General features: G+C 35.4%; 3 protein-coding genes across 3 annotated transcripts in view; all 3 read right to left on the bottom strand.

Annotated features, from left to right (window-relative positions):
* The window catches only part of LOC142337845 (centrin-3-like), a 447,449-nt gene that overhangs the window by 24,667 nt on the left and 395,829 nt on the right, over positions 1-26,953 (bottom strand). The gene's annotated exons all lie outside the window — the stretch shown is intronic.
* LOC142337843 (regulator of chromosome condensation-like) lies at positions 5,309-10,577 on the bottom strand. The gene is made up of 2 exons (XM_075387394.1): positions 10,441-10,577; positions 5,309-7,572 (listed from the first exon to the last, which is right to left on the bottom strand). Exon 2 carries the CDS (start codon positions 7,567-7,569, stop codon positions 5,512-5,514), a length of 2,058 nt encoding a protein of 685 aa, XP_075243509.1. The 5' UTR covers positions 7,570-7,572; positions 10,441-10,577; the 3' UTR covers positions 5,309-5,511.
* LOC142337842 (uncharacterized) overlaps positions 10,561-26,953 on the bottom strand; it is an 89,281-nt gene continuing 72,888 nt past the window's right edge. The window contains exons 14-18 of the mRNA XM_075387393.1: positions 22,446-22,593; positions 21,932-22,180; positions 12,147-12,269; positions 11,583-11,652; positions 10,561-11,312 (exon numbers count right to left, since the gene is read on the bottom strand). Coding sequence (XP_075243508.1) covers positions 11,042-11,312; positions 11,583-11,652; positions 12,147-12,269; positions 21,932-22,180; positions 22,446-22,593 — 861 coding nt within the window. The 3' untranslated portion in view covers positions 10,561-11,041. The remainder of the gene's footprint in view (positions 11,313-11,582; positions 11,653-12,146; positions 12,270-21,931; positions 22,181-22,445; positions 22,594-26,953) is intronic.

Genomic DNA, 26,953 nt, shown 5'->3' with positions numbered 1-26,953 from the left:
AAAACTGAGTTCTTAGATTTCGCTGACACATCTGCAAGATCTAGAAAAAATAATTTTCCCATTATGCTCATGAGTTATCAAAATTGACAAATATTGTCAAAATTGGATTCAGAGACACAATTACCTCACCAGCACAATTACTTCAAAGATGAATTAAATAAACGGCGACGAATCATTAGTATCGGCCAATTGCCAAAAAAAAACAAAAATGTTTTTGGTGTTGTTTTTTTTGTGAAATGTGTGGTTTGTGATTTTCTTCGATTTTTCTGCGTCTGTGTCTCTGAAATTGAACTACACTTAACTTTATTGAATTCTCTGAAGAGTTTTCGCTTTTGTCAGCATATTTTTGTTGGTTGAAACAGTACATAGATGTCTCCAGGTCAGTTGCTTTCGGAGAACTTGGTTTCTCTGAAAGAATTTAAAAGCTGTTGTTGCAACTTTGGGATGTATGTTGGAACATTCTGTGCCACGCAAAGACTCGCACGAGCCGTCTGGTTCGCATTTCGACAAAAGAATGGCATCTCAAACCCATCACAAAAACAGTTCTGTACTTAAATCTAATAGATGAAATTTCTGAGCAACATATGTCAATATTAGCAAAAAAAAGTATGAGAACTAGAAAACCATTTATACAATTGCACAAAAATAAAACCTGGTAACATCAACTTGAGAGAAAACAATTATATATTTCTTCTCAGACGGAAATCTATTTCTTCTCAGACGGAACAATGAAGCACCAAAAGCTGTCCATAAAAGTTAAATTAAAACTTACTATTTTTAAGATGCCTATGCGTATGTTGGAACATTCTCTGCCACGCAAAGACTAGCACGAGCCGTCTGGTTCGCTTTTCGACAAAAGAATGGCATCTCAAACCCATCGCAAAAACAGTTCTCTACTTAAATCTAATAGATAAAATTTCTGAGCAACATATGTCAACATTAGCAAAAAAAAGTATGAGAACTAGAAAGCCATTTATACAATTGCACAGAAATGAAACCTGGTAACATCAACTTGAGAGAAAACAATTATATATTTCTTCTCAGACGGAAATCTATTTCTCCTCAGACGGAAAACTGAAGCACCAAAAGCTGTCCATAAAAGTTAAATTAAAACTTACTATTTTTAAGATGCCTGTACATATGCGTGTGTAACACATCAGAACCGTAAACCAACTAGCGTTAGACTTGTGCTGTGTGTAGGAGCTCAATAGATAGAAAAAAGTTAAAGTAAGGGGCTTAGTATAAACAATCAAGAAATACCTTAAATGAACGGTAAAAAGCCTTGAGTAAAAATCAGATGCCAAAAGCAAAAGTCTAAAACAGTTTGTCTTTAGTGTCGTGTTTGAATAAGGGTTAGTGTCTGGGCTCAATTTTGTGCGTGTATGAGTGTAACGTGTGTGCTCTTGTGTGTAGGAGAGCAAGAGAAAGAAAGAATTAGTGGGTGAGTTGATTGTGAGAGGGTTGGTTCTTTTAAAAGTTCGACACAAATAGAAGTGCAAAAACCGTCAGAAATGATGCCAAAATTAGTCAAACTACCTTATATTTGCTAAAAACTGCGGTGTCCAAAACCAAAACTGAGTTCTTAAATCTCGCTGACACATCTGCAAGATCTAAAAAAATAATTTTCCCATTATGCTCATGAGTTATCAAAATTGACAAATATTGTCAAAATTGGATTCAGAGACACAATTGCCTCACCAGCACAATTACTTCAAAGAAAAATTAAATAAAAGGTGACAAATCATTAGTATCGGCCAATTGCCAAAAAAACAAAGATGTTTTTGGTGTTGTTTTTTTTGTGAAATGTGTGGTTTGTGATTTTCTTCGGTTTTTCTGCGTCTGTGTCTCTGAAATTGAACTACACTTAACTTTATTGAATTCTCTGAAGAGTTTTCGCTTTTGTCAGCATTTTTTTTCGGTTGAAACAGTACATAGATGTCTCCAGGTAAGTTGCTTTCGGAGAAGTTGGTTTCTTTGAAAGAATTTAAAAGCTGTTGTTGCAACTTTGAGATGTATGTTGGAACATTCTGTGCCACGCAAAGACTCGCACGAGCCGTCTGGTTCGCTTTTCGACAAAAGAATGGCATCTCAAACCCATCGCAAAACAGTTCTCTACTTAAACCTAATAGATAAAATTTCCGAGCAACATATGTCAACATTAGCAAAAAAAAGTATGAGGACTAGAAAACCATTTATACAATTGCACAGAAATAAAACCTGGTAACATCAACTTGAGAGAAAACAATGATATATTTCTTCTCAGACGGAAATCTATTTCTCAGACGGAAAACTGAATCAGCAAAAGCTGTCCATAAAAGTTAAATTAAAACTTACTATTTTTAAGATGCCTGTACGTATGTTGGAACATTCTGTGCCACGCAAAGACTCGCACGAGCCGTCTGGTTCGCTTTTCGACAAAAGAATGGCATCTCAAACCCATTGCAAAAACAGTTCTCTACTTAAATCAAATAGATAAAATTTCTGAGCAAAATATGTCAAAATTAGTAAAAAAGTATGAGAACTAGAAAACCAATTGTACAATTGCACAGATATAAAACCTGGTAACATCAACTTGAGAGAAAAGAATGATATATTTCTTCTCAGACGGAAATCTATTTCTTCTCAGACGGAAAGCTGAAGCACCCAAAGCTGTCCATAAAAGTTAAATTGAGACTTACTATTTTTAAGATGCCTGTACATATGCGTGCTGTAACAAATCAAAACCGTAAACCGACTAGCGTTAGACATATTGGAATCGACCGATAGGAGGGTAGACTAATTTGAAAAATATTTGAGCGAATTTAGAGAATTTTTGGGAGCAAAAATTCCGATGTTGGTTGGGTTTGAGCCCCTAAAGTGGAAATTTTTTCTCATATGTTATCCACTATTCTACTCCGACTACACTTCATTACCTCGCTTACAAATTTATGATAGGAGAGAATATGTTCCAAAAGAAAAAAAATGTTCTATGGCAAAAGGCACAACATACTACATAAAATTCTGCATAGAAAAAAAAAATTCAAATAGTATTTACCAATCAGAAAAAATAATTATGCATCGTTACTAAGTTTTGCTATGCGTACAGTAAAAACAATTTGTGGTTACACGTAGACCAATAACAAAACTCAATATGAGCCTCTAGAAACAAAGCAATAATCGAAACGTGAAATTTAATTTCTGTATGACTGAAAAAAGAAAAAGCTTATCCTCTAAACCAATGATGACCAGCAAAATTGCCCTTATATAAAAATCAGCAGATTGGTCCACGCTAGCACATTTCGTTAATTGAAATAGGGTTCTACTAACCTCAATTTTAAACATTCTGATCCGATCACATTGAAAGGTCGACAATAATTTTTATTAAATTTTTATATAATATCACCGTGAGTCAAACTTTAGTGGAGAAATGTGCAGTCAGAAAAGGAGTCGCTCTGCCCCTCCAGCAGTTTGGGATGAAACTTACAATTAAAGAGGCTATCGCTCGCGCTTTAACAGCTTGTGAGCATGGAAAGTCAAATTAGAAGGACGAATGAATGGTCATTTTGAAAAACACCCAAATAATTCCTACAACTGTCCGCTACAAACTAACAGATGAAGACCGAAAAACCAAATTTATTCTTTTCTTAGAGAATTACCGGTACTGCGATCAGAAGAAAATCGAATAACGTCGGATGAATTGCTCTCGAACGACAGGCGGGGCAGCTATCTAGGAGGAGTATAGCTTAGAAATTTTTATGCGTGAAAAAAATCCCTGAGATGGTTTCGAACCTCCTTCTTCAGAGATGGCTGCCTGAGATCTCAACCACTAAGTTATACAGGCTTTGCTAATTCCTCCTTCGCAATTACCTTTATGTTAGTAACAGACTTAATTTCGAAATGACTGCAAACATTAAGAAGTCAAGCATGAAAAGGTTACCTTGATAGCACATACATAAAATTCTGCATAGAAAGAAAAATTCAAATAGGGCTTTTACCAATCAGAAAACTTAATTGTGCATAGTTACTTAGTTCTGCTATGCGTACAGTAAAAAACAATTCGCGGCTACACGTTGACCAATATCAAAAACTCAATATGATCCTCTAGAAACAAAGCAACAATCGAAAGGTGACATTTAATTTGTTTTCTGTATGACGGAAAAACGAAAAAGCTTGTCCTCTAAACCAATGAGGACCAGAAAGATTGCCCTCAACTAAAAAAAATCAGCACATTAGACCACGCTAGCACATTTCATCATTAATTGAAATAGGGTTTTTACTAACCTCCAATTTCAACATCATATTCTGAACTGATCACTTTGAAAGGTCGACAATGATTTTTATTAAATTTTTATTATACAATATCACCGTTGGTCAAACTTTAGAGGAGAAATGTTTAAACAGAAAAGCAGTCGCTATGCCCCTTCAGCAGTTTGTGGGTGAATGTACAATTAAAGAGGCTACCGTCGCGCTTTAAGTTTGTGATCATGGAAAGTCAAATTAAAAGGACAAGTGAATGGTCATTTTGAAAAAGACCCAACTAATTCCTACAACTGTCTGCTACGAACTAACAGATGAAGACAGAAAAACCAAATTTATTCCTTTCTGAGAGAATTACCGGTAGTACAATAAGAAAACAAGATCGAATAACGTCGGATGAATTGCTCTCGAACGACAGGCGGGGCAGCTATCTAGGAGGAGTATAGCTTAGAAATTTTTATGCGTGAAAAAAATCCCTGAGATGGTTTCGAACCTCCTTCTTCAGAGATGGCTGCCTGAGATCTCAACCACTAAGTTATGCAGGCTTTGCTAATTCCTCCTTCACGATCACCTTTATGTAAGTAACAGACTTAATTTCGATATGAGTGCAAACATTAAGAAGTCAAGCATGAAAAAGTCACATAAATAGCGAAGAAGATTCTACAAATGCGCAAAAACATTTAAGCCAAAATTTTGCACTAAAAAGACACATTGACAATAATGGCTTCCAACTTCGTTCGAGAGCAATTAAATACAGCATCTCAATAAGCGCTTGGTCGGCAGTGTAGATTCATTGCTAGTAAAACCAAAAAATAGAAAGAAATGTAGAATGACCCAAAAGTACTAATGCGTAATAGTTCATTTTTTGTGAAAAACGGCGTTCCTGCCCTCTTTTTTCATGATTATTAGCTGCCCAACAAGAACTCTTCTCTAAACGCTGGTATCTTGCACGATTGTCACGCATTGTGCACAATTTTTTTTGATAGAACTTATATCATGCCGGGACAGTTCGACCAGTAATTGATGATACATTTGCGGTACTGCAAGACTACAAATTACTCAGTTCGCAAAATTCCATTTAAACAGTTAATTCCAATTTAAAATTCTAACATTTTGAAATTGAAACTGCAAAATATTATAATAGAAGCATTTACACGAGAAACACAAAACGTTACAATGACATATCAATCAAGGTTTGACTTTTCAAGGGCTTTGTAAAAATATTTCCAATTAAAAATAAAGAGCATCGAAAATTACGACCAGAAAAAAAGATCGTTAATTTGTCATTTCAACATCATTAGCTTCAGAAACCTGCAAATTTATAGAGGGCGTATCTTCATCGTTCAATAACACTTCGGATCCGTTTTGTTGAGCAGTAACTTTAATTTGAGTTTCCTCAGAATTGTTTTCAACATTCGTTTCCTCATTTTTATATGCCAGTGACATGTTTTCAGATAGTGGTTCCATGAAATTGTCAACTTTCACAGGTTGTAGCGTTAATACTTTCACATCAGAATGTTCACCATTAAATTTAGCATGAACTATATTAGTGGGGTCCATAATTTGGGATACTGTCGAGGTTTCGTCACCTTTCACTGCCGTTTCTTCGGAGACTTCATTCAAACTCGTCGAATCAGGTTTTTCAGGGTGATCTTGAGGTTGATCAACACTATCTGAGTTTTCAGGATCCTTTGCTTCTGGGTCTCCTTTTCTATGCAAAGCATTAGATGTCTCCGCTCCCTGGGCAAATTCAACATGATCAACTTCACCCTTTTCGGATAAGTTTGATGTCTCTGAAACCAAATCAGTATTTAAAACGTCGCCATTAAGTTTCACATCAGGAGCGTCGTTAGTTTCTAAAACATCAGAATTTGCAGTAACCATTGATTCGACAACCGTGTTCTCTTTGATGGTCTCCAATTTTTCAGACTGCAAATTATTTACAGCATTTGCGACACTGTTCTCTTCAACTGCATCTTTTTCAGCTGTTTTGTCAACAACCAAGCACGTTGAATGTTGACCACCAGCAGACACTTGTATCACTTTTCGATCTTCCAACTGTTTAGATGAAACTTTCTCAGGCTTCAAAAAGTCGTCGTCACAACCCAACCCCATTTGGTTGTTAGTACCAGCACCCCACGCAAACAAATCTCCGCTTTGAGATACTGCAAACGAAACACAAGAACCAGCGGCTATAGATTTAATCTCACCAATATTGGGAACAATTTGAGGCTTCGCGAGGTATTCTGGATCACTCGGTTCGTACCCGATTCCCAGACGTCCTAAGTCACCCCGACCTACGGAGTAGACATCACCCTCTTTAGTCAAAAACAACGTATGGTGATCACCACCACAAACTTGAACAATTTCAACGTCCTTGAAAGCTTTCAGCTTTGTCGGAACAAAAACATTCATAGATTTGATCTCTGTGCCGGTTTGACCGTAATTATTTAACCCACATGAGAACAGAACATTTTTTGCAGACCGAAAAAATGAGTTGTATCCAAAACTCCAAATATCGACTGTTTTCTGTTTCCCAGCAAAATAAACCATACCAGGTTCCAAAACGGCCGACAGGCCACGACGACCACCTTTGACACTCTGGTACTTCGAAACTCGTCCAAGTTCGCCTTGTTCAGCAGCACCAACTGAGTAAACATCGCCAAGAGTCGAGAGCATCGTCAGGTGGTTATAACCACTCGCAATCTTCACAATATCAGGAACGTTTGTCAGTTTCAGAGGGCTGACACAATGCTGCATAAGCTCACTTGACAAACCTAAAGTTCCCTGACTATCTCTGAAAATTCCCCAAATAAAAACGGATCCCTTATCATCAAGAGCAGCCGAATGACTGTCCCCAGCTGTTATTTGGACAATTTTCGCTAGAGTTGGAATTTCGACAATCGTAGGCTTAAAATTCTCTTCTTCCTCTTCGGTTTTTCGACCAAGCGCGCTTTCGTCATTACACCCAAACGTATATACATCTCCTTTTATTGTCAATCCTACTGTATGCATACCTCCGCAGACAATTTGAACTAACTTTTCATCAACCTTAATAGGCTGAAATCTTTTCCTCTCAGTGACCGTTTCTCCCAAACCCAACTGCCCAGTGTCACCTTGACCACATGCTAAAGCCATCGCTTCCCTCTCACTGTGTGAAAATACAAGTAAGTCATCGGTTGTTTTAGCTTGCTTGGCTCTCGGAGTTACTGATGCTTTGGCGCTGTCCGTAGCAAACAATGCTCGTTTTCTAGGATTGCGAGATGTAGAGGGTCCACTTGAGCTGTTTTCAGCAGCATTTGATGCTTTACTAGCTGATCTCAGCGACACCATTCTCTGAAAAAACAATCGGTCAAATTCCAAGCATTGGCTTTATCAAGACTATCATTTCACACTCCCAGTAGCACATTGAAGCGAGTCAATCCTATCAGCAAGAAAAATAACCTGAAAAATAAACTGGAAAGCAGAAAATTTTAGAGGTTTTACGAATTTTCGCTGTTTTCAAGAGTTAATGAGGCTTCAAAATTGGGGAATACCCAGCTCATTTTCCGAATGGTTCATTTTCGTAATTTTTGTAACCTTTTTTTGCGGAAGTATATGGTATAATTCCGCCCCAGAGCTTTTTTAGGATGGAAAAGCATAGCTTAACCCCACGTTGTCCGATTTTTCAGACAATTTAGCAAATTAAAATGTGGTCTCAAATAGGACAATTTCACATCATTTCGTTCATATTCGTTTACAAAGAACTGCCCTTAAAGCTGCGGAGACATAAAAATTGGTCCCTGATCCTGTCGAGACAAAAAACGGAAAACTTTGAAACTTTGGCAAATGAACACATATATGTTCTCTTTTTCAAAGGAGAAAACAAAATCCAAGAAAGAAAGGAAAGAAAGAGAGAGAGAGAGAGAGAGAGAGAGAGAGAGAGAAAGGTAGAGGGACAGAGCGAAGAGATAGAATACGATCCAGTGAACAAAAAAAATATCGAGGCAACCACAAGTCAAAAAAGGAAACAAAACCAACTATCGTCGAATGAATTTTTCTCAAACGACAGGTCAAGTGTTGGCTTTCGTTATAACTAGCTCAAGGCTAGGCCCAGCCTCAACTGTGTACAGGGGCTCAGGCAAAAATATTGGAGTTATAGACCTTTAAAAATCAATACTGCTTTTCACATAATGAAGATCTGCTTAATTGCAGAAACTTGGAAAATCTAAGGGGGCTGCACATACAGTTGATGTTCTCGGGCTTTAACCAATTCCCCCAGTTTCTTTATTTAAAAACCAATCTGCTCAAGGAAGAGAAAGAACTTTCTAGATCAAAAACAGTCACACAAAGATTTTGCAAAAAAAGACGACCAGGAGTACAATTATTGCTTTGACCTTCATTTGCAACAAATTAATGTGTAAGAAAACAGATTTGGGTAAAGTTTGCAACGCAAAAAAATTCTAACTCTAAATCACCAAGGATCGAAAATGTTCCAATTCCGTCTCATTGCATTCTAATCCAAGCATTAACTTGGAGCAGCAATTTATTTAAGAGCCCCACACCGCAGAAAACCAAAGCGGTAGCTGAGATATTTTTCTCTTTTATTTTTTTCATTGTGCTGAAGCTAACATAAACTTTAAAATTTTTCAAATCAATCTTTTTCGATCGCAACTTCAGATTCTTGAACTTGTAAAGACTCTCAGCCCATGCGCACCAAAAGTACTACTTTTTCATAACCTTACGCTTCATAAAAAAAGTTTTCATGAAAGCTAAAATTAAAACTTCGTGATATTTCACATAAAGCGCTTTTACATTCGATAAGCGATATCGAAAGAATGTTCAGGAACAAAACGATCAAGGGAAAGCGGTCAACAAAGACACACAGGTTTATATCAACGGTTAAAAAGCGAAAGGAGAGAGAGGGTACGAGAATCAGAGAGAAAGAGAACACGACAGAAAGCAAGAGAAATTATTCAAGTAGCGAGATGGTAAGAAATAAAGAACATAGCCAGCAAATTGTCGGAAAAAAGCAGCCGTTTGCTCGCTTAACGCTTGAAACAGAAAAAAAATTAAAAGAAATTGACAGAACTTTTCAAAAAGTCAAAGTGTTCTTATTTGGTGTGTGAATTCTGCACATTCGGTTAGATTCGAAAATAAAACTCAATTCAGCTTCTAAACTGAAGGCTATTTAGCATAATACTAATGCCAGCAAGCAATCGCTTTAATGATTTTTGATAACCTAATGCATTATGACTTAATGACCGGGCTTTATATGTTTATCGTTTCTTTGGATTTTGCTCATTTGACATTGACCGTATTCCCTACATTGCGTATTTCAATGCGGGAAAGAATTTAGAATCCATTCAGTTGAAACAGTGAGTGAATTAAGTCAGAAGTTAGACGTGAAAATCGTGACTGATGTGTAAAACCAAAAACGTGATTAAGAGGTAAAGCGAATTAAAAAACATAGCAGGACAAGTCCTGACGTACAATTCAAAGAATTTTCATTGACTTAACAAAAACTAGGCCTCGAACAGACTATGAGTGAATTGGGAAAACCATTTCTAAAAAATCAGATAAAAAAACAGAAAATCAATGTCAAAATGCCGCATGTGAACAAAAAAAACCACTGCTGAAAAATTGGATTTTGGTTCAAATAAGGCCTAGAATGAACTATGAATGGATTAAGGTAAAGCGATTAAAAAAGAAGAGCGCCTAAATAATAGCCGTTGAGAGGCTGACGGGGGCTATTTAAAATAACTGGCTAACATCGGACCAATTGCTCTGAAACAACAGGCCAGAGTGATAAAACTTTGAGCCACAGTGAGACCCGAGGTTTTCGAGCTTGAGCAGTATTTCCTGTTTCTTTAGACGAAAAGTCAAATCGCTCAAGAAAGAAGTAAAAAAGGAAAGCAAAATTTTGCTATAAGACACAAGACCAGAACAATTGTTTCAAGTGTCTTTGGTCGCAAGTACTTGATAAGAAATCGGAAAATCAGATGTTTCGTATCTTTTGCAGAGTGTTGATAGAGTCCACTAAAAACAACGAAAGATCAAAACTATTTCCCAGTTTTGCCGCGCTCTTCATTCTAAATAGTAAGTTGAAGCAGCAGTTTATATCAAGAGCGATACATCGAAGAAAGCTAAAGCCGTTCTGAAATCTTTTCCGATGCTAATTTATTTTAAAATCATTCCCGCAAGAGAATTAAAATGGATACTTACTGTCTATAATTTCTTGATAGCGACAAAATGGCAATTAAATTTCTCGTAATACTCGGGTGTGATTCCGTAACACCAAAATGTAACCAATTAATGCTAGTCTTTCATCTCTTACAAAAGCTGTTTATGATACGTATTATTATAACTCCCTGTCGTTTCGCATTAAAGTTAAACCTCACATACAGAAACATAAATGTACAAAAGTGTAGATCTAGTAGTAACTAATATTTACAAAGATGACTGCATTTTATTTACAATTAGTTCTATATACATATCAATTTAGCTAGTACCTCGTAGCGCATGAATCAAGTGGAATCATTAGAATGTTTCACAGGACATCAAACGATAATTGCACCTTCAAAAACCGACGAGGTTAACCTGATAACTTTGAACATGAGAACAGGGCGTTTGTCTGCAATAATATTAAAATTTAGAAGGCGTGTTTGGATCCAGAAACCTCAACTGAAGACGCCCAACTTGCTGCTGTTTGATAGAAAATAATTTTCGAATCCCAGTTGTGTTAGGATCCAAAATTCTTCTTTTAAGTGACAACATTGATGATTGGCTGACGACCAGAGCTTCAAAGAGATTTCTCTTGAACAAATTAGGCATCTAAAGACGGATCCACGACCATTGTCTGTTTGAAATTGATTAGCCATTTATTCAGCTGGCGTAATTGTGTTTCTACAGAGCCTGGAGCAGGCATCCAATTATTGAGGAAAGGGTACTTGTTTTGTGTGGCGGAGTGATAGTCACTGGAATGAGGAGGTGGTTGGTAGTGGCTATTGTGGTCTCCGGGTACAGAGCCAGCCAGGTGCGAGAGTGGAGTGTTCAAACCCAGTTGAACTTCGCGGTTGTAGCGCTTCAGAAGCTCCCTGCAAAATTACAAAAAATTGGGAGAAGACTTCGATATTTCACGATTTTGAATTTTATTTATTGTAATAAGCTAATAATCCATTTAGCTTCAACCCTACCAGGTTGAGAGGGCATATATCCAGTGTTCAAGAGAATTTGCTAGTTTAAAAAATACATTTAAACTGAAAAGCGAGAGCCCTAAATTGGGGGAGGGTATTTTCGATGAAAGCATTTAACTACACTACAAGTTTTTACTATATCACAGTGTGATTATCTTAAAATGATCTTACGTAGCTGGCACATATCCATATCCGATAGGAGTAGAGTATTCGTCCACATGTCCCGCACGATAAGGATTAGCTAAAAATAAAAAGGAGAATCGAATAAAAAAACCATCTTCGAAGAACTAGAAATTTAACAGATCCTTTGGATTAAAATTATGAAACCTTGTCAAAATTAAAACATCACCTAAGATATTGAGTTCTTCATCAATCTCAACTGTTAGTCAGCAAGCAAAACAGTATTTCGTTTTGAATAGAAAGTAATGACTATCCAAAAGAACAAGACGGTTCTGACTAGACGGAACAAGTAATGACTATCCAAAAGAACAAGACGGTTCTGACTAGACGGAACAAGTAATGACTATCCAAGAAGAAGACAATTATCATGTCTACATGAGGTAGTCTCAATACTAGAAAGAACTTAGCGATGTTGTTTTAAATTACCATTCATTGCAAAATAAAGTCAGTTATCAACGTTGAAATGAGCATTTTTCAAATCCATTTTGAAAAGTAGTTGGCTCTTCGCACAAAAGCAACTGACACAAATACTGATACAAATAAAGAGGAACTAACAGTGTCCAAAGTATGTCCTCCATTTTCTGGCCATCATTTGATCAGCCGTCTCTCTTCCGCTAACATCGACACCACCGCCCGATGCCATCACTATTGACTCACCAACCGCCACGTGCTTCATATCTAAGCAACACATGAAAAAAAATTAGATACGCAAATCCTATCTCTTTTGTTGCAGTCACTACCTTGCTAAATTAAAACAAAAGACGATCAGTGATTTGGGTCACATAAAGTTTCTACCTATCTTATGTCACACTCAATTATAAAGCGTATAAGATGAACGCTCAAACAACGAACGTAAATCCTCATATATCCTATCCCAGACGCAAATCCATATAATTACTTAAAATCAGCCTTCGAGAAACAGCACCATTTAGAAGTATACAAAGTACAAATAGATCAGACAAAATTGACGCTACCACGACGCTGTTGAACCTCTCTGGTTCGTTTCCAAGCGACTATTGTAAGTGTTGCGCTGTTTTCCAAGCTATTCAATTCAGAAATATCGAAAGTATATTTTTGCGCAGAAAATTGTCATACACTCTACCAATAAAAATAGCCACAGCCAAGTTTCTAAGAACCAAAAATTTTTCTCAAAGCAACTCAAAGTTGCTCATTATATTAAGAAAACATCTGACAAAAATTCTTGTCGTCACTTTCTTTCAAGCGCTGGATATCCTCAACAAAATAAATGTTGTAATTCAGCGCAATGTTTATCCTGATGAATTATTCTCATTTTGATTTTTAGGGGAAAATGGTCGTGTTTAATTCTTCCTTTATAAAGCAACAGTTCACCGTTTCTCTTTTAGAGTTCAAAATCATTCGGGGAATAATCATGATTCGTGCAAATTTTGCGTCCGCAAAATTTCTAACAACAGAACAGTTTTAACATAGCCGGCAGATTGCCAGAATAGCTGCGAAAGAATAGACCTGCGTGCCATATAATAGAGATAGAAACAGATACAGATCTAAATTTTAAAAAAATCGACGCCGCTCAAAAAAACTAGAAAAAACATTCAGCGATAAATTAATAAAGCTTGTTGAAATTCATTCCGCAGAAGCCTCTTATTAGGGACCTTTACTGCACAAATGAGTTCCTTTGACCTTAAACAAATTCAAATTAAACATAAGTTTTAAAGTGCAAAAGTCATTTTATTGAGTGAGGTAAGTCACGTATGATCAAAATCTAATCACGCAAATACCCTAAAAACTTTTACTAAAGCGAGTGAGAAATGACGTCACGCGCTCAAATGCCGTTAGTGAGAGGAAGAAGTCATTCAGAAGATTTGACTTTTTCAGCTTTGCTGTGTGAACAAATGTAAAACGAAAAAAGAGCGTCAGACGACGAAACAAAAAAACATAGCAGGACAAGTCCTGAAATACAATCCAAGTAATTAAATGAAAGACAGACCTAATGAACCTGACCAGCAGATCAAGTGAACAATCCCAGCCAACAAGACAAAATCTCAGAAGTTGAGAAACTAAAAGAATAAAACAAACTAACCAAAAAAAAACAATCATTGCTAAAACCCTTGAAGCTTTTAACTTGAAGGCCATAAACGACTCATTTCAAAATACTCATTAACTCACGCAAAAACCTTAAAAGAGATGAATATGCCACTAAAGGTAGATAAACTGGACAAATATGACAAATGCACCAAGAAACTGAGAAGAGAAAATTTAAAGAAAATTTCCAAAAATAGGGCTATGAAAAAAGTCAAAATATTTTTTGACTCTGGAGTTCTGTTTTGTAAACCGTCTAAACATTTAAAAAGTTTCGTTGGCCAGTAAAGATCGATAAACTAAGAGAATGACAAAAAAAATCGAAAAATTTGAAAACAATCGAAAAGTTTAAATTGCAAGCTTTATTTGAAAAATTCCCTGCAATTGCAAAATTAAAAAATTGGAAACTATTTTATTGCCCCTAGAAACTATGTAGTAACATACTAGCAAACCCTATAGGAGGTTCCCTGGCCACTGAATAAAAATTTCAAAAAATTAAAGAAAAAAATTGCAACTTTAAAAAAAATGGTAAAAGATTTTAAAATGTTGAATACCATTCCATGGCCAAAAAATATTTTCAGTAAACTGTTAGCAAACCCCAGATGAGGCTTCTTGCCCTTTGGGGCTGGAAAACTTGAATAATGACAATAAATGTCAGAAAATTTGAAAAACACCAAGTTGATTAAAAAATTGTTAAAATTCATGAAGTTAAAATGTTTAAAACAACTTCATTACCAATAGAAACGATGCAAAAATCTATTATTAAGCCCCAGAGGAGCTTTTCTGACATCAAAGTCTGAAACAACTCAAAAAATGACAAAAATTTTCAAACAATTTGAAAAAATTAGTATAAATTACCGTGTTTATGTTTGGAATAGCAATAGATATAGCGCTTAAGTTGGCCGTAAAAAGCAATTACGTCTTGCAAAGGACCTTTATCAGCTTTAATAAACCTCAATTTCAGACTGGTCTAACAAAAATTCCAAAAATGACGTAAAAGTGCTAAAAATTTCATTATTTTAGGCTCAAAAATTCCAAAAAATGACCTTTTAAACTTGAATTACGGCCTTCCCAGTAGCTTCACCACTCTGAGTACTTGAAGGACTACTAAACGCGGGCCTCTAATGAAACTTGATGCCCGCTGAGCTTTACCTGTTTATCCCGTTTTGAAAGCTCGAAGTCATGAAAACAGGTGTGAAAACATCTTACAAAAATAAAAACATAGCCGGAAGAATTCCGGAAATGACTCGAAGTGAAAATCCATTTAAACGCCATCCAACTACTCATCAAACAAAACGTGCCTTCACTAATTTATGATTATCTTGAAACAAAGTCATCAAACAAAAAATTAAAAACAACAAAATAAAATCTGTTAAAATATGATAAAAAATCTCATGAAATTTTGTTATAAATTGAGATCCCGAAAAAACTATCTCTGCAAAAATAACTTCATCAAAACAACTAGTACTAACAAAAACTACTGATGTGAATTTTGAAAAAATACGTTAGACTAAATTATGAAAAAAAAGTTCTTAAAAACAACTTTCACTGAAAAACTGGAAAGTTACTAAATTTTTTAATATTTCAAAAAACACATAAATCCAAAGAAAATATCCCTTCAGCCAGTACGGTATACAGATGCTCGCAAAACAATAGGCAAGTCATAATAGGCAAAGAAACTTAGCTAAAAACAGAAAAAAAAACGAAAAACTGCAAAAAAAAGTAAGAAAAATAGTTCCAATTTTCGCCATTTTTTTGTCATATTTCTCAACAAAAAAATGATTCTTACCCACAAAACTGTGAGCAATTGCTATCATAAAATTGCTCAAGTAGAAGGGGTTTCTTCAATACCCATTTGAGCCAGTAAAACAATATAATCGTCAAAAAAACGCAAAAATTAGCCCGAAAATCAGCAAAATACATTAAAAACCTCCGAATTATCATAAAATTCATATGATTTTCCAGAAACCTTCAAACCACTACCGAAACCAGCCTAAAATTAAAACAAAATCATAACCAAACCTCTTAACGAAAATAAATTTAAAAAAATGCTTTAAAATGCCGCACGTGAACAAAAAAATTCGCTCGCTTAGAGAAAATTTTTTCACACATCAATTTCTCGCTCTCTCAAAAACAGCGGTATGAAGAAAAAACCACTCTTTTTTCGCTCCACTCTTCATTTTTTTCAGCAACAAAATCACTCCAAATTTTTTCACGCGTTTCATTTCCCGCTTCAAAAATCACTCCAATAAAATTGATTAAAAAAAAGGACTTCTCCAATACTCCTCTTCGAGTCGTAAAAAAAGACAGAGCACCAATACAATCCAATTCTTGGATTGTAAAAAACCAAGAGCACCGCAATATAGCTTCGCTCAGCTTACAGCTTCGCAGCTATAAAAACACCAGGAGCATGAAGTTCGTCGGCATTGCATATCCAGCACTCAATTCGTTCCTGTTAAATAGAACCAAATTTGTGCTTCCAAAAATTCATTTTGAGCATTCTTTTAATGAGCATGTTGATAGGTTTCAAGAGTTTGCTCTAGAGGTCTAGTAGATCAGATCCGTAAACCAATATTCCATACTGAACAACCGACTTCACGTAAACATTGAATATTTTCAACAACTGATTTTGGCTGAACATCATCCTCAAGCGAAAGATTGAGCAGAATTTCAACGGCTTCCCTTTGACAATTTCTAGTTGTCCCTTGAAATAGAGCTAGTCATCAAAAACAATTCCTTTTATATTTTACTGCCTTAGCTGGACTAATTAGCACACTGATTATCATTAGTTTATGTTTTTTCCCCGAACATTTCTTGGCCAATAATGATTTTCCCAACAGTATTTTCTACTCAACTTGAATTAGCGGCTTGACAATAAAAAGAATGACAATCGATTTAATAAATTTGCTTGACATTTTTGCGTTCTTTTCCATTTAGGTCTCAACTTGATCAAAACGTCCAGTATAGCGATAAGATAACAATCTGATTGAAAAACTTACTATTTTAGGGTTTATTTCGGGAAAGAATTGCATGAAAGCCAAAAGTGAAAACAGTTGAGTACAATCTGTTAGAAAATTTTTCATCAGCATAAAAGACTGCCTTTTTTATTTATTGACGCAGCCAACTAACTAAATTCTGATTCAAAACCGAGTTTAGGCTTTTTCAATTCACCGACAACAGACCTTGTTTAAGACATCGAGGCTGAGATGATACTTGTCTAGTTATTATGTACGTCAATACTAAAAAACAGTCAACAGAAATTAATCAATCTATTTTCTACGATTTTAGAAAAAAAACTTTTCAACGAAAAATAATCAAATATTAAACCTCAGATTTTCAAAAATCAAACTATGCCCATCGTGATTAAAACAACGAAAAGAAAAACGATACAAACAAATCCTTCTTCCCAAGAGTCAAAGTGTTCTAATTTTGTTAAGTAGTTTCACTTAGATGATAACATAACAATTCTTTATTTGGCTTCCAAACTGAAGGCCATCGCTAAATAATTACCCTTCAGAAACCTTTGAGAAAGCCATCAAAGTTATTTCGAAGAGGAAATTAATTTTTTTTAAAAATGGAAAAGCATTGAAAATGAGGAAGAAAAGCTTCGATTTTAGAAAACCAAGACCGATAAGATAAGAAAATATCAAACTGAATAAAAGGTAATTACCAAATTAGGGCGAAAATTGATCCATAGTTGTTCAAATTCTTCCATAATAATTTAAACCCGGTTACAATTATGCTGAATTAGTCCTAAATTAACCAGAACGAGATCAACAGCAGGCGAGCAGAGAGAGACAATAAAGCTCCAATAGTTTTTCAACGAAGTTTACAACGCATCTTAATACACTAGGGAAGAAAACGGCAAACATTCAAGAGCCGACAAAAAAGGCTCTTAAAAACCGACTACATTCTGCACAGGTCATTGTTTTTTATGCCATTCTCGCATATTAATTTCTTCAGTGCACCTTATTTCGTGATGTCAACTTCAGCAGCAATGTAAAAATTCATCTCCTCTTTATTTTTCTTACATGGACTAAATTAGAACATTCTGCTCCACGCACAGACTCGCACGAAATGTCTTGCTCTATATTTGTTAGAGCAAATTTACTGTATGATCGAATTTGACGTTCTTAGAGGAACTCTCAGATCAACCAAAACGCAATTTTCTACACTCTGGTACCAAAAAGCTACTTATACCTGAAAATTTTAGATTTTGAGATCAAATCATTTGAGTCGGGCTTTCATACAGATTTGTTTTTGTAATTTGTTTTTGTAAATGCCGTGATTTATAACAATTATTAGATGAGGTGAAATAATACTGGCCAGATCTTTTAGTGATAAGACAGGTATTTTCCAGGGCCCCGATGGTTTGCTTTTGTTCATATGATTTATAGTTTTCTGCATCTCAGAATCAGTGTAGTGTTCAGAAGTGAAAGTGTTATTTGATGAGATAAATTTTTGAATTCCTTGATTTTTTAATGTTTTTCCCAAATATGTGCCCAAAGAAACAAATCAGTAGCTAACAAGATCTATATTTTCTTAGATTCAGTGACAAATTCTCCAAAAAACATGGAAAGATTGGATGTTAGTCTTAACAACCTATTTTGTTTCAAAGATTGTATATGAATCTCAATCGTTTTGTGGGTCATCTAGAAGTTCATACTGTTTGGTTTTTGTTCAGTTAGTGGAATTTGAGTAAATTCAAAAAGTGTTGTATTGCAAATAGTCCAAGCCTGATGTTTTTCTGCTATTAAAAAAATTACCGGCAGGCTACCAAAAAATAGCCAGCATTGATTCCCATAACCTAACTTGAAATTGAAAGAGCCGAGTACAAAATGATTGTACAAATCAACTTTTAAAAGTGCGAGTCATCTTGATTGGATTTTGTAGTAAGACATACTACTGTTTCTTATTGAGGATACAGATATAAGTATGCACGCCAATAAACATTGGAATTGCAAATGATTAAAGGCTTTACATTTGCCTTGCTAATAACGTGCTCCTCCACTGTCTATCTAAGGAGTTTCAATCATGCAAACGCCGTTTTCCCCCGATAAATAGGACATCAGTTGATGAAAAACCTTAATACTTTTTGTAAAAACAGTAAGGAATTTGTTGTAATCTATGTCAAAGGGGGTTTCTTCAATTATGATTTTCAGAATTTGACCTACGCAATTACACAATCACCTTTTCTCTGTTATTCTTAATCTTTTTTTAAAAATCTCATAACGATGACAAAAAGGTTTTGTTAAACTTCTACAATTTAAGAATCACTTGATTGACATACGAACAGTTTGGTCCTTACACTTATAGTAGAAATAAATTCTAATACCTTGTACTTGTCTATCTATTGTTGGAACACGTTCATGTAATTTTATCATTTCGCCCTATCTTTTTGTTTCCGGATTTCTATTGGTTTAATTGTTCTACTTTCTTGAGAAATTTTTGGATACAGATCGATTTAGATTGACACATATTTTTGGGGAAAAAACGACAGCTGGGGGAATTCTCTCAACTCATTTTTCCAAGATATTGAAAGACCTTTTTTATTCAGATATTTGGCTGCTTTCTTTATAGCAAAATTAAATCAAGTACTGGAAAAGAAGATGTTCTTAATTAACAGCTCAGCATAGAATTGAATTGTGACAGGAAAAGTGATTTAAAAATATATAATTCTTGCTTTTAACGGTTTAGATACTAACTAATTTATCTAATAGCAGTTGCTAATATTTTGTCAATATTTGGTTTAGCTCTGCATCAAATCTCAATTTATTATCAAGTAACAAGCCCCGATTACGACAACTGACCTTTGGTTTGATAATATTTCCAGTATAATGAAATTCCTCGATTTGTGATTGATCTTTATGTCGAACTTTATGTAAAACTTCGGTTTTTTTTATCTCTGTTCACTGTTAACACATGTTGTTTCATATAACTGTCGGTTTTTTGGAAAACATTGTTGGTTTTTGTTAGAAGATCCTTATCTGTTTTGGTGTGGGAGATAATACATGCGTCATCTGCGAAATGTAAAACTTCCTCGCCTTACATTTTTTGAGAAATGAAAACAAATTACGAAAATTTGGGGTCCGATTTCTGTTCCTTGAGGATTTAACCATCTTTTGGCGTATGCGGAAACATAGCTGGCAAATTGCCATTGCCAGAAATTAGTCTCAAAAAGGCGGTAAAAAGACAGACCAAAAAAGAAACATATTCTTTTCATTAAGCGCTGAGATGTTAAATTTTGATTTAAAAATCTATATAAATTAATGCTGTTTCTATTTGCTGCTCTTAAATAATCTTCAAGTAGAGTGACAAGCACTCATTTGACCTTATCTCTTTGAATTAAAGCAAAGAATAGTCAAATTTAGAGTGAGGCGGTTATTTTTAAGAGTGAGGTAAATCAACTGTAACCAAAAATTTAATCACGCAACTGAACAAAAAAACTCGCTCCACTAAGAGTGAAAAATGACGTCACGCACGCAAATCAGTTGAAATTACATGAACGAATGAACAAAAAGCAGATTTGAAGTGGTTGTGACGTCATATGGTCGTAACAAAAATCATGACGACGAAATAAATAAACATAGCAGGACAAGTCCTGACGTACAATTCAAAGAATTTTCATTGACTAAACAGAAAACTAGACCAAGAAAGGACTATGAATAGATTAGGAAAACCATTTAGAAAACAATCCGATCCAAAAAATCGAAAAAAACAGAAAAAATCAAAGCAAAATTGTCGCAAGTGAACAACATAGCTGGCAGATTGCCAGAAAATAGCCGCAATAGATTCGTAGATCGATAGTCTATAAAAAACAGTAAAAAAAGACAGACCAAAAAAATTTCGTCTTTTCGTTGAAGGCTGATCTGTTATACTTTGATTAAAAATCTGTATATGTTATTGCTGCCTCTATTAGCTGATCTCAAATAACCTTCATTTAGATTGACACACACCCATTTGACCTTATCTCTTTGAATTAAAGTAAATAAAAGTCAGTTTCGAAGTGAGGACGTCATTTTTGAGAGCGAGGTAAAAGTCGAGTGTGACCGAAAATTTAATCACGCGAATGAACAAAAAAACTCGCTCCACTAAGAGTGAAAAATGACGTCACGCACGCAAATCAGTTGAAATTACATGAACGAATGAACAAAAAGCAGATTTGAAGTGGTTGTGACGTCATATGGTCGTAACAAAAATCATGACGACGAAATAAATAAACATAGCAGGACAAGTCCTGACGTACAATTCAAAGAATTTTCATTGACTAAACAGAAAACTAGACCAAGAAAGGACTATGAATGGATTAGGAAAACCATTTAGAAAACAATCCGATCCAAAAAATCGAAAAAAACAGAAAAAATCAAAGCAAAATTGTCGCAAGTGAACAACATAGCTGGCAGATTGCCAGAAAATAGCCGCAATAGATTCGTAGATCGATAGTCTATAAAAAACAGTAAAAAAAGACAGACCAAAAAAATTTCGTCTTTTCGTTGAAGGCTGATCTGTTATACTTTGATTAAAAATCTGTATATGTTATTGCTGCCTCTATTAGCTGATCTCAAATAACCTTCATTTAGAGTGGCACACACCCATTTGACCTTATCTCTTTCAATTAAAGTAAATAAAAGTCAATTTCAAATTGAGGAAGTCATTTTTGAGAGTGAGGTAAGTCAAGTGTGACCAAAAATTTAATCACGCGCATGAACAAAAAACTCGCTCCACTAAGAGCGAAAAATGACGTCACACATGCAATTCAGTTGAAATTGCATGAACGAATGAACAAAAAGTGGCTGTGACGTCATATGGTCGTAACAAAAATCATGACGACGAAATAAAAAAAAAAACAAGAGAAGGCCAATAATAGCCCCAGCTATCGCTGTGCGGCTATTAAAAAAAACCACTAGCGAGAAAGCAAATTTTTGTTCAAACGCCGTTTTCTCACTCTACTTTAAATTTAGAGCGAAAAAATTTCACGCCGCAAAACCACTCGCTTTTTCGCTCCACTTCCTGTTGTGGCGTGACAAAATCACTACTCCAATTTGACTTCAAAAATCATGAAGATGTGTGAACAGATCTTAAAAAAAAGACAGCGCCCCCAATACAATTCAAATTCTTTGAATTGTAAAAAACCAATATTAGCCTCAGCTATCGCTTCGCGGCTATTAAAAAATTATTGCAAGTTTACGCAAATTATGATTACTCAGTATAAACCATGCGCAAAGAGTACAAATCATGGTGCGCATAGCTGCTTGGTACCATAGTGTATCTGTATCAACCACCTGGTGACTTTCTCCGTATTGGGCTCTTCATACTTCTGGTTCCCAAATCTTTCCCAGTTGCTTTCCGGGTACTGCTCAACTGTTTGCCTCTTTTGTACTTTATTTCTTTTTGGATGTCCGTGGCCATTTCCTTGTCCATTTGAGTGTGATCAAAATTAAGAGACTTGAGAAGGGTCTGGAGTCGCTCGTTTGTACTGTCCATTGAACTTTTCACCCCTGGGTTAAGGTCACGCGTTTCTTCTTTGTTCACTAGAAATCAATGAAGAGTCTTAGTTCAAACCTTTGTTCAGAGCCCGGGACTCATACTTCGTGATTAGTTATAACTGTGTTCCAAACCCTCGAATTCGGCAATACACGAAAATAAAATTCACCTTCGAAGAGTTATGGAGTGAACACATTCCGTATACGTTGCTTCCCGATAATTTAGGTGGCAAGTTTCACTTATTGCATACATTGTTTTCAATTTGCAATCAAACCATTTTAGCAAAATTAATAATTGTGTAATAACACTCACATTCTGCAATGATTTCGTCAGTGCTTGAAAAGCCGCTGCTGTAACTGTCAATATCATTGGCATCTACGTCTACGTAGTCTTTGAATCCGAAGCCACTCTTCTCGGTCCCAATTCGGATTTCATCGTCTCCATCCTCCTCGTCTTCATCCTATTAACACAATGCAATCAATTCAATAATAAAATAACTATAAAATTAAAACTCGCAGAGCTGATGCGCCTAAACATACCGCGAATTGCTCTCAACCGAGTGGCGATCGGTTGGCTTCGTCAGTAGCTAGCTGCTACTTAGGGAGGCTAGCTAAAGATTAATTGAGGGGGTTGTGCGGATCATGGGGGGACATCCCCGCAGGCGACGTTACGGATGAAATGAGAAGGATTGTAGAGCGGGGGGGGGGGGGGGTGGGGGGGGGGGTGAATTGCTGAGGAGGAAAGGGGATCTAGGGAGTTTCTGAAAAGAAACTTTGAGTCTCGAACGTTCCTTCACGCAATGTTTCTTAAACCTTTTTGATGAATTGTAACCTTAGAGACTAAAGAATCGTAAGGCTATAAAAAACAACACCCTCCAAGATTTACCTGTTTATCCGGTTTTTGAGGACGAAAAGTCAGACAAAAAGTTGGCAGTACGAAAAATCGCATAAAAAGACCAGCAAGACAAATTTAATTGATAAAAACTTTAAGAGCAATTAACTAGAAGTGCTTCCAGCTATATCCTGCCTTTAACTTTCCATTTTCCTCCACTTACGCTTCTTTACATAAAAGTCTAAATTCAATTAGACCTCTACGGTCTATTTATTTCTTTCCTTTTACCAAAAAACCGTTTAGGGGATGTCGCAAGAAAAAAATCGGAAAAATTGAAAAATTTTGTCCCGTTAATAATGTAACCCACATTATAGAAATAATTATGACAAATATTTGAACAAATTCTTTCAGTTTCCAGTATTTTGCATTTCTGAAGTTGTTTTTGCTACAAATAGCTTGAAATGAGAAGGGGTTTAACTAAACACATATGATGTCGAGCCGCTGCTTCCATAATGATTTTTGAGATCATTTTCATTTTCTAAATAAACATGAAACGATTATTGTTTTCTTAAAACTATTTTACTTCCGCATCCACCCATGTTTTCGACGAAAACGTTCGACGGAAAGTATGAAAAAAAGCTTTGAATCGAAAGTCATCAAATTGTTTAAAAAATCTTAAAATATTAACTTCTCTAAGGTAGAAACATAGCCGGCAGATTGCCGGAAAATAGCCGCGATAGACGCTCGTGGCCTTCCATAAATTGAAACACCTAAAGAAATAAGATAGACAGATCGACCACCAGTCCTTTAATAGACCACAAGACTTTTTGGGTTAGCTTCGGACTGTCGATTTTTTGACACATACGTTCTATAAGGAAAAAGCCCCTTAAATAGCTATTTCAAAATTGATATTCGAAATCAAAAACTCAAGACTAATAATCACGAATTAGGGCATAAAAGATTGGCACTACTTAGATGCACACTATTAACTAGTAAATCTTCATTAAAAATTAAAGCTCCATAAGTGAGTTCAGAAGTCATTTTTTTGAGTGAGGTAAGTCACGCAATTGACCTAAAAGCAGAAACGTCACGTACATAAATTTTAACTGCAAAGCAATAGAAGTCACTGAAGACAATTCCAAGAAGTCAGGTCGTAAGAATCATCGATGGAGACGACGAATTAAAAAAACATAGCAGGACAAGTCCTGAAATACAATCGAAGTAATTGAATGAAAGACAGACCTAATGAACCTGACCAGCAGATCAATTGAACAATGCCAGCCACCAAGACAAAATCTCAAAAGTTGAGAAACTAAAAGAATCAATCAAACTATTAGCAAACCATACATGAGGTTTCTTGCCCACTGGGGCTAGAAAACTCGAATAATGACAATAAATGTCAGAAAATTTGAAAAAAAAAATGCAATTTTTATTAAAACAATTGGTAGAATTCGTAAAGTTAAAAAGTTGAAAACCATTCCATTACCACTAGAAACTGTGCAGTAATCTATGATCAAACCCTAGATGAGGTTCCCTGACACGTAGGGCTAAACAACTCAAAAAAATTTTCAAAATATTTGAAAAAATTATGAAAATTAGTATAAACTTGGGTGTTTTTGTTTGGAGTAGCAAAAAAATATAACTCTTGAAATGGACAGAAAAAATGATTACTTCTTGAAAAAGACCTTTATCAGCTTTTACAAACCTCAATTTCAGACTGGTCCAACAAAAAATTCGAAAAATGACAAAAAAATTTAAAAAATTGCAACATTTTGGGCTCAAAAACTCTTATAAATAACCTTTTAACCTTGAATTACGGCCTTCCCAGTAGCTTCACCACTCTGAGTACTTGAGGGACTACTAAACGCGGCTAAGTGCCTCTAATGAAACTTGATGCCCGCTGAGCTTTACCTGTTTATCACGTTTTGAAAGCTTAAAGTCATGAAAAAAAGTGTGAAAACATCTTACAAAAATAAAAAAAGACAGAGCACCAATACAATCCAATTATTGGATTGTAAAAAACCACGATGTCCCCAATAATAGCCGCTATCGCTTTGCGGCTATTAAAAAGACTGATGAAAGCTCAAGCAAAATAGTCAATAATGCAAAAAAAATTCAAACTTAAAGGATTCGTGTTCAGCTACAACAGGTTTAATGAAAACTCGTCTGATAATATTTATCACAATTTAAGAGCAACTAAAAATTTCAGAATTAAAAGTTACTCGGGTTTATTTGGTTCCTCTGAAAAGCCAAATATTTTTCCGATTTCTGTTTCAAACTTCAGCTCAACAACTTTAGCTTTTTTTGTAGCAGCTCGATGAAAACGATGTTTCGTGCCAAAACCAACGTTTCTGTAAAATATAAAGTTACATCAGACATCAGTAGTTTCATTAATGTTCACTAAAACAGAAAACGAGCAACACCTCATACGCTTGGCTGAATAAAGTAAACGACCAATAACAAGGCTGTTTAAAAGATTATTTATGTTTGCAAGGAAATCAAGTTGCACCTTTGAACTCCTGTATACCAGCAGCAATGCTCCTGCTCAGAGTTGATCGACTTTAGACTTTGAATAACTAAAAATGCCAAGAAATTCAAACTTTCTTAGAATTATTTTGCTTCTGTTGAGTGTCAGCTTTTCAAACTCTTAGAAACTTCAAAGCAACCATGTCAATCAAATAAGAAAACCGTCGCACAATTTATTTTAAACCGTAGGAACTTTTAAACAGGCATCCGAAAACTACGTCTTGTGCAACTTGTGTTATTAGATTTATTCCAACTTCGTTCTTTCTATCTGATAGGAAAGACAAAATTATGTCTAGCTCATGTCGTTTGAATCCGATATTGGTCCAAAGTAGAGAAAAGTGTGATATAGAATCAAACCTAGCCAACGCATTGCCGGAAAATAGCCACTGTTGACGCGCTTGAGGCACATCGGGATTGAAACAAAAAGAAAAAGAGATGAATTGATCGAAACTTTTCTGTTTCTTCAGTGTCAGAAAGTGTTCTTATTTGGCGTGCAGTTTCAGTTGGATTCTGAAACTATACTTAATTCAGCTTCTAAACTGAAACTAAGAAGCTGAATACGAATGTCAGCTAGCAACAACTCTAATGAAATAATTCTATGACTTAAAGACCGCACTTTATTGGTTTATCCCGTCTCTTTTGATCTTTTGACTTTGACAGTATTCGCAAAATTGTGTAATCGAATGCGTCAAAGAATTTAAAATCCATTCAGTTGAACAGTGAGTGAGGTAAATCAGAAGTCATGCGTGAAAATAGTGACTTTGGTTAAACGAAAAGCGTGATCAGAAGTTAAAAAGAATAAAAAAAGCAGGACAAGTCCTGAAATACAAATCAACAAACTGAATGTAAAAATTATAAGTACTCTACCTGAACAGCAGATCAATTGAACAAGGCACGCAAAAACACAAACAAATTCATCTCAAAGTTGAGAAACAAACAAACAACCAAATATATACTCATTGCTAAAACTCTTCAGATTTTAACCCGACGGCAAAATTTGATCCCTTTAAATGTGCTTACTTTAAAAAAGTATAAAACCATCTTTTCTCTCTGAAGTCAGTCCAGGATTACATCTGCAAGACCTGAAAAAAATTCATTGGCCCTTGAAGATCGGTTAACTTCAGCTTAACGACTTTCTTTTTTCGTAGCGACTTGATAAAAACGATGTCTGTTGCTAATACCAACGATTCTGAAATACATACAGAAAAATCAGACATATCAGTAGTTTCATTAATGTTCCCTAAAAAAGAAAACGAGCAACACCTCATAAGCTTGGCTGAATAAAGTAAACGACCAATAACAAGGCTGTTTAAAAGATTATTTATGTTTGCAAGGAAATCAAGTTGCACCTTTGAACTCCTATATACCAGCAGCAATGCTACTGCTCAGATTAAATCGACTTCAGACGTTGACCAACGTAAAATGCCAAAAAATTCACTCTTTCTTAGACTTACTTTTTTTCT

Source organism: Convolutriloba macropyga, chromosome 4, assembly GCF_964194025.1.
Source record: "Convolutriloba macropyga chromosome 4, txConMacr16.3, whole genome shotgun sequence".
NCBI lineage: Eukaryota > Metazoa > Xenacoelomorpha > Acoela > Convolutidae > Convolutriloba > Convolutriloba macropyga.
This window is presented reverse-complemented; position numbering and strand designations above follow the sequence as displayed.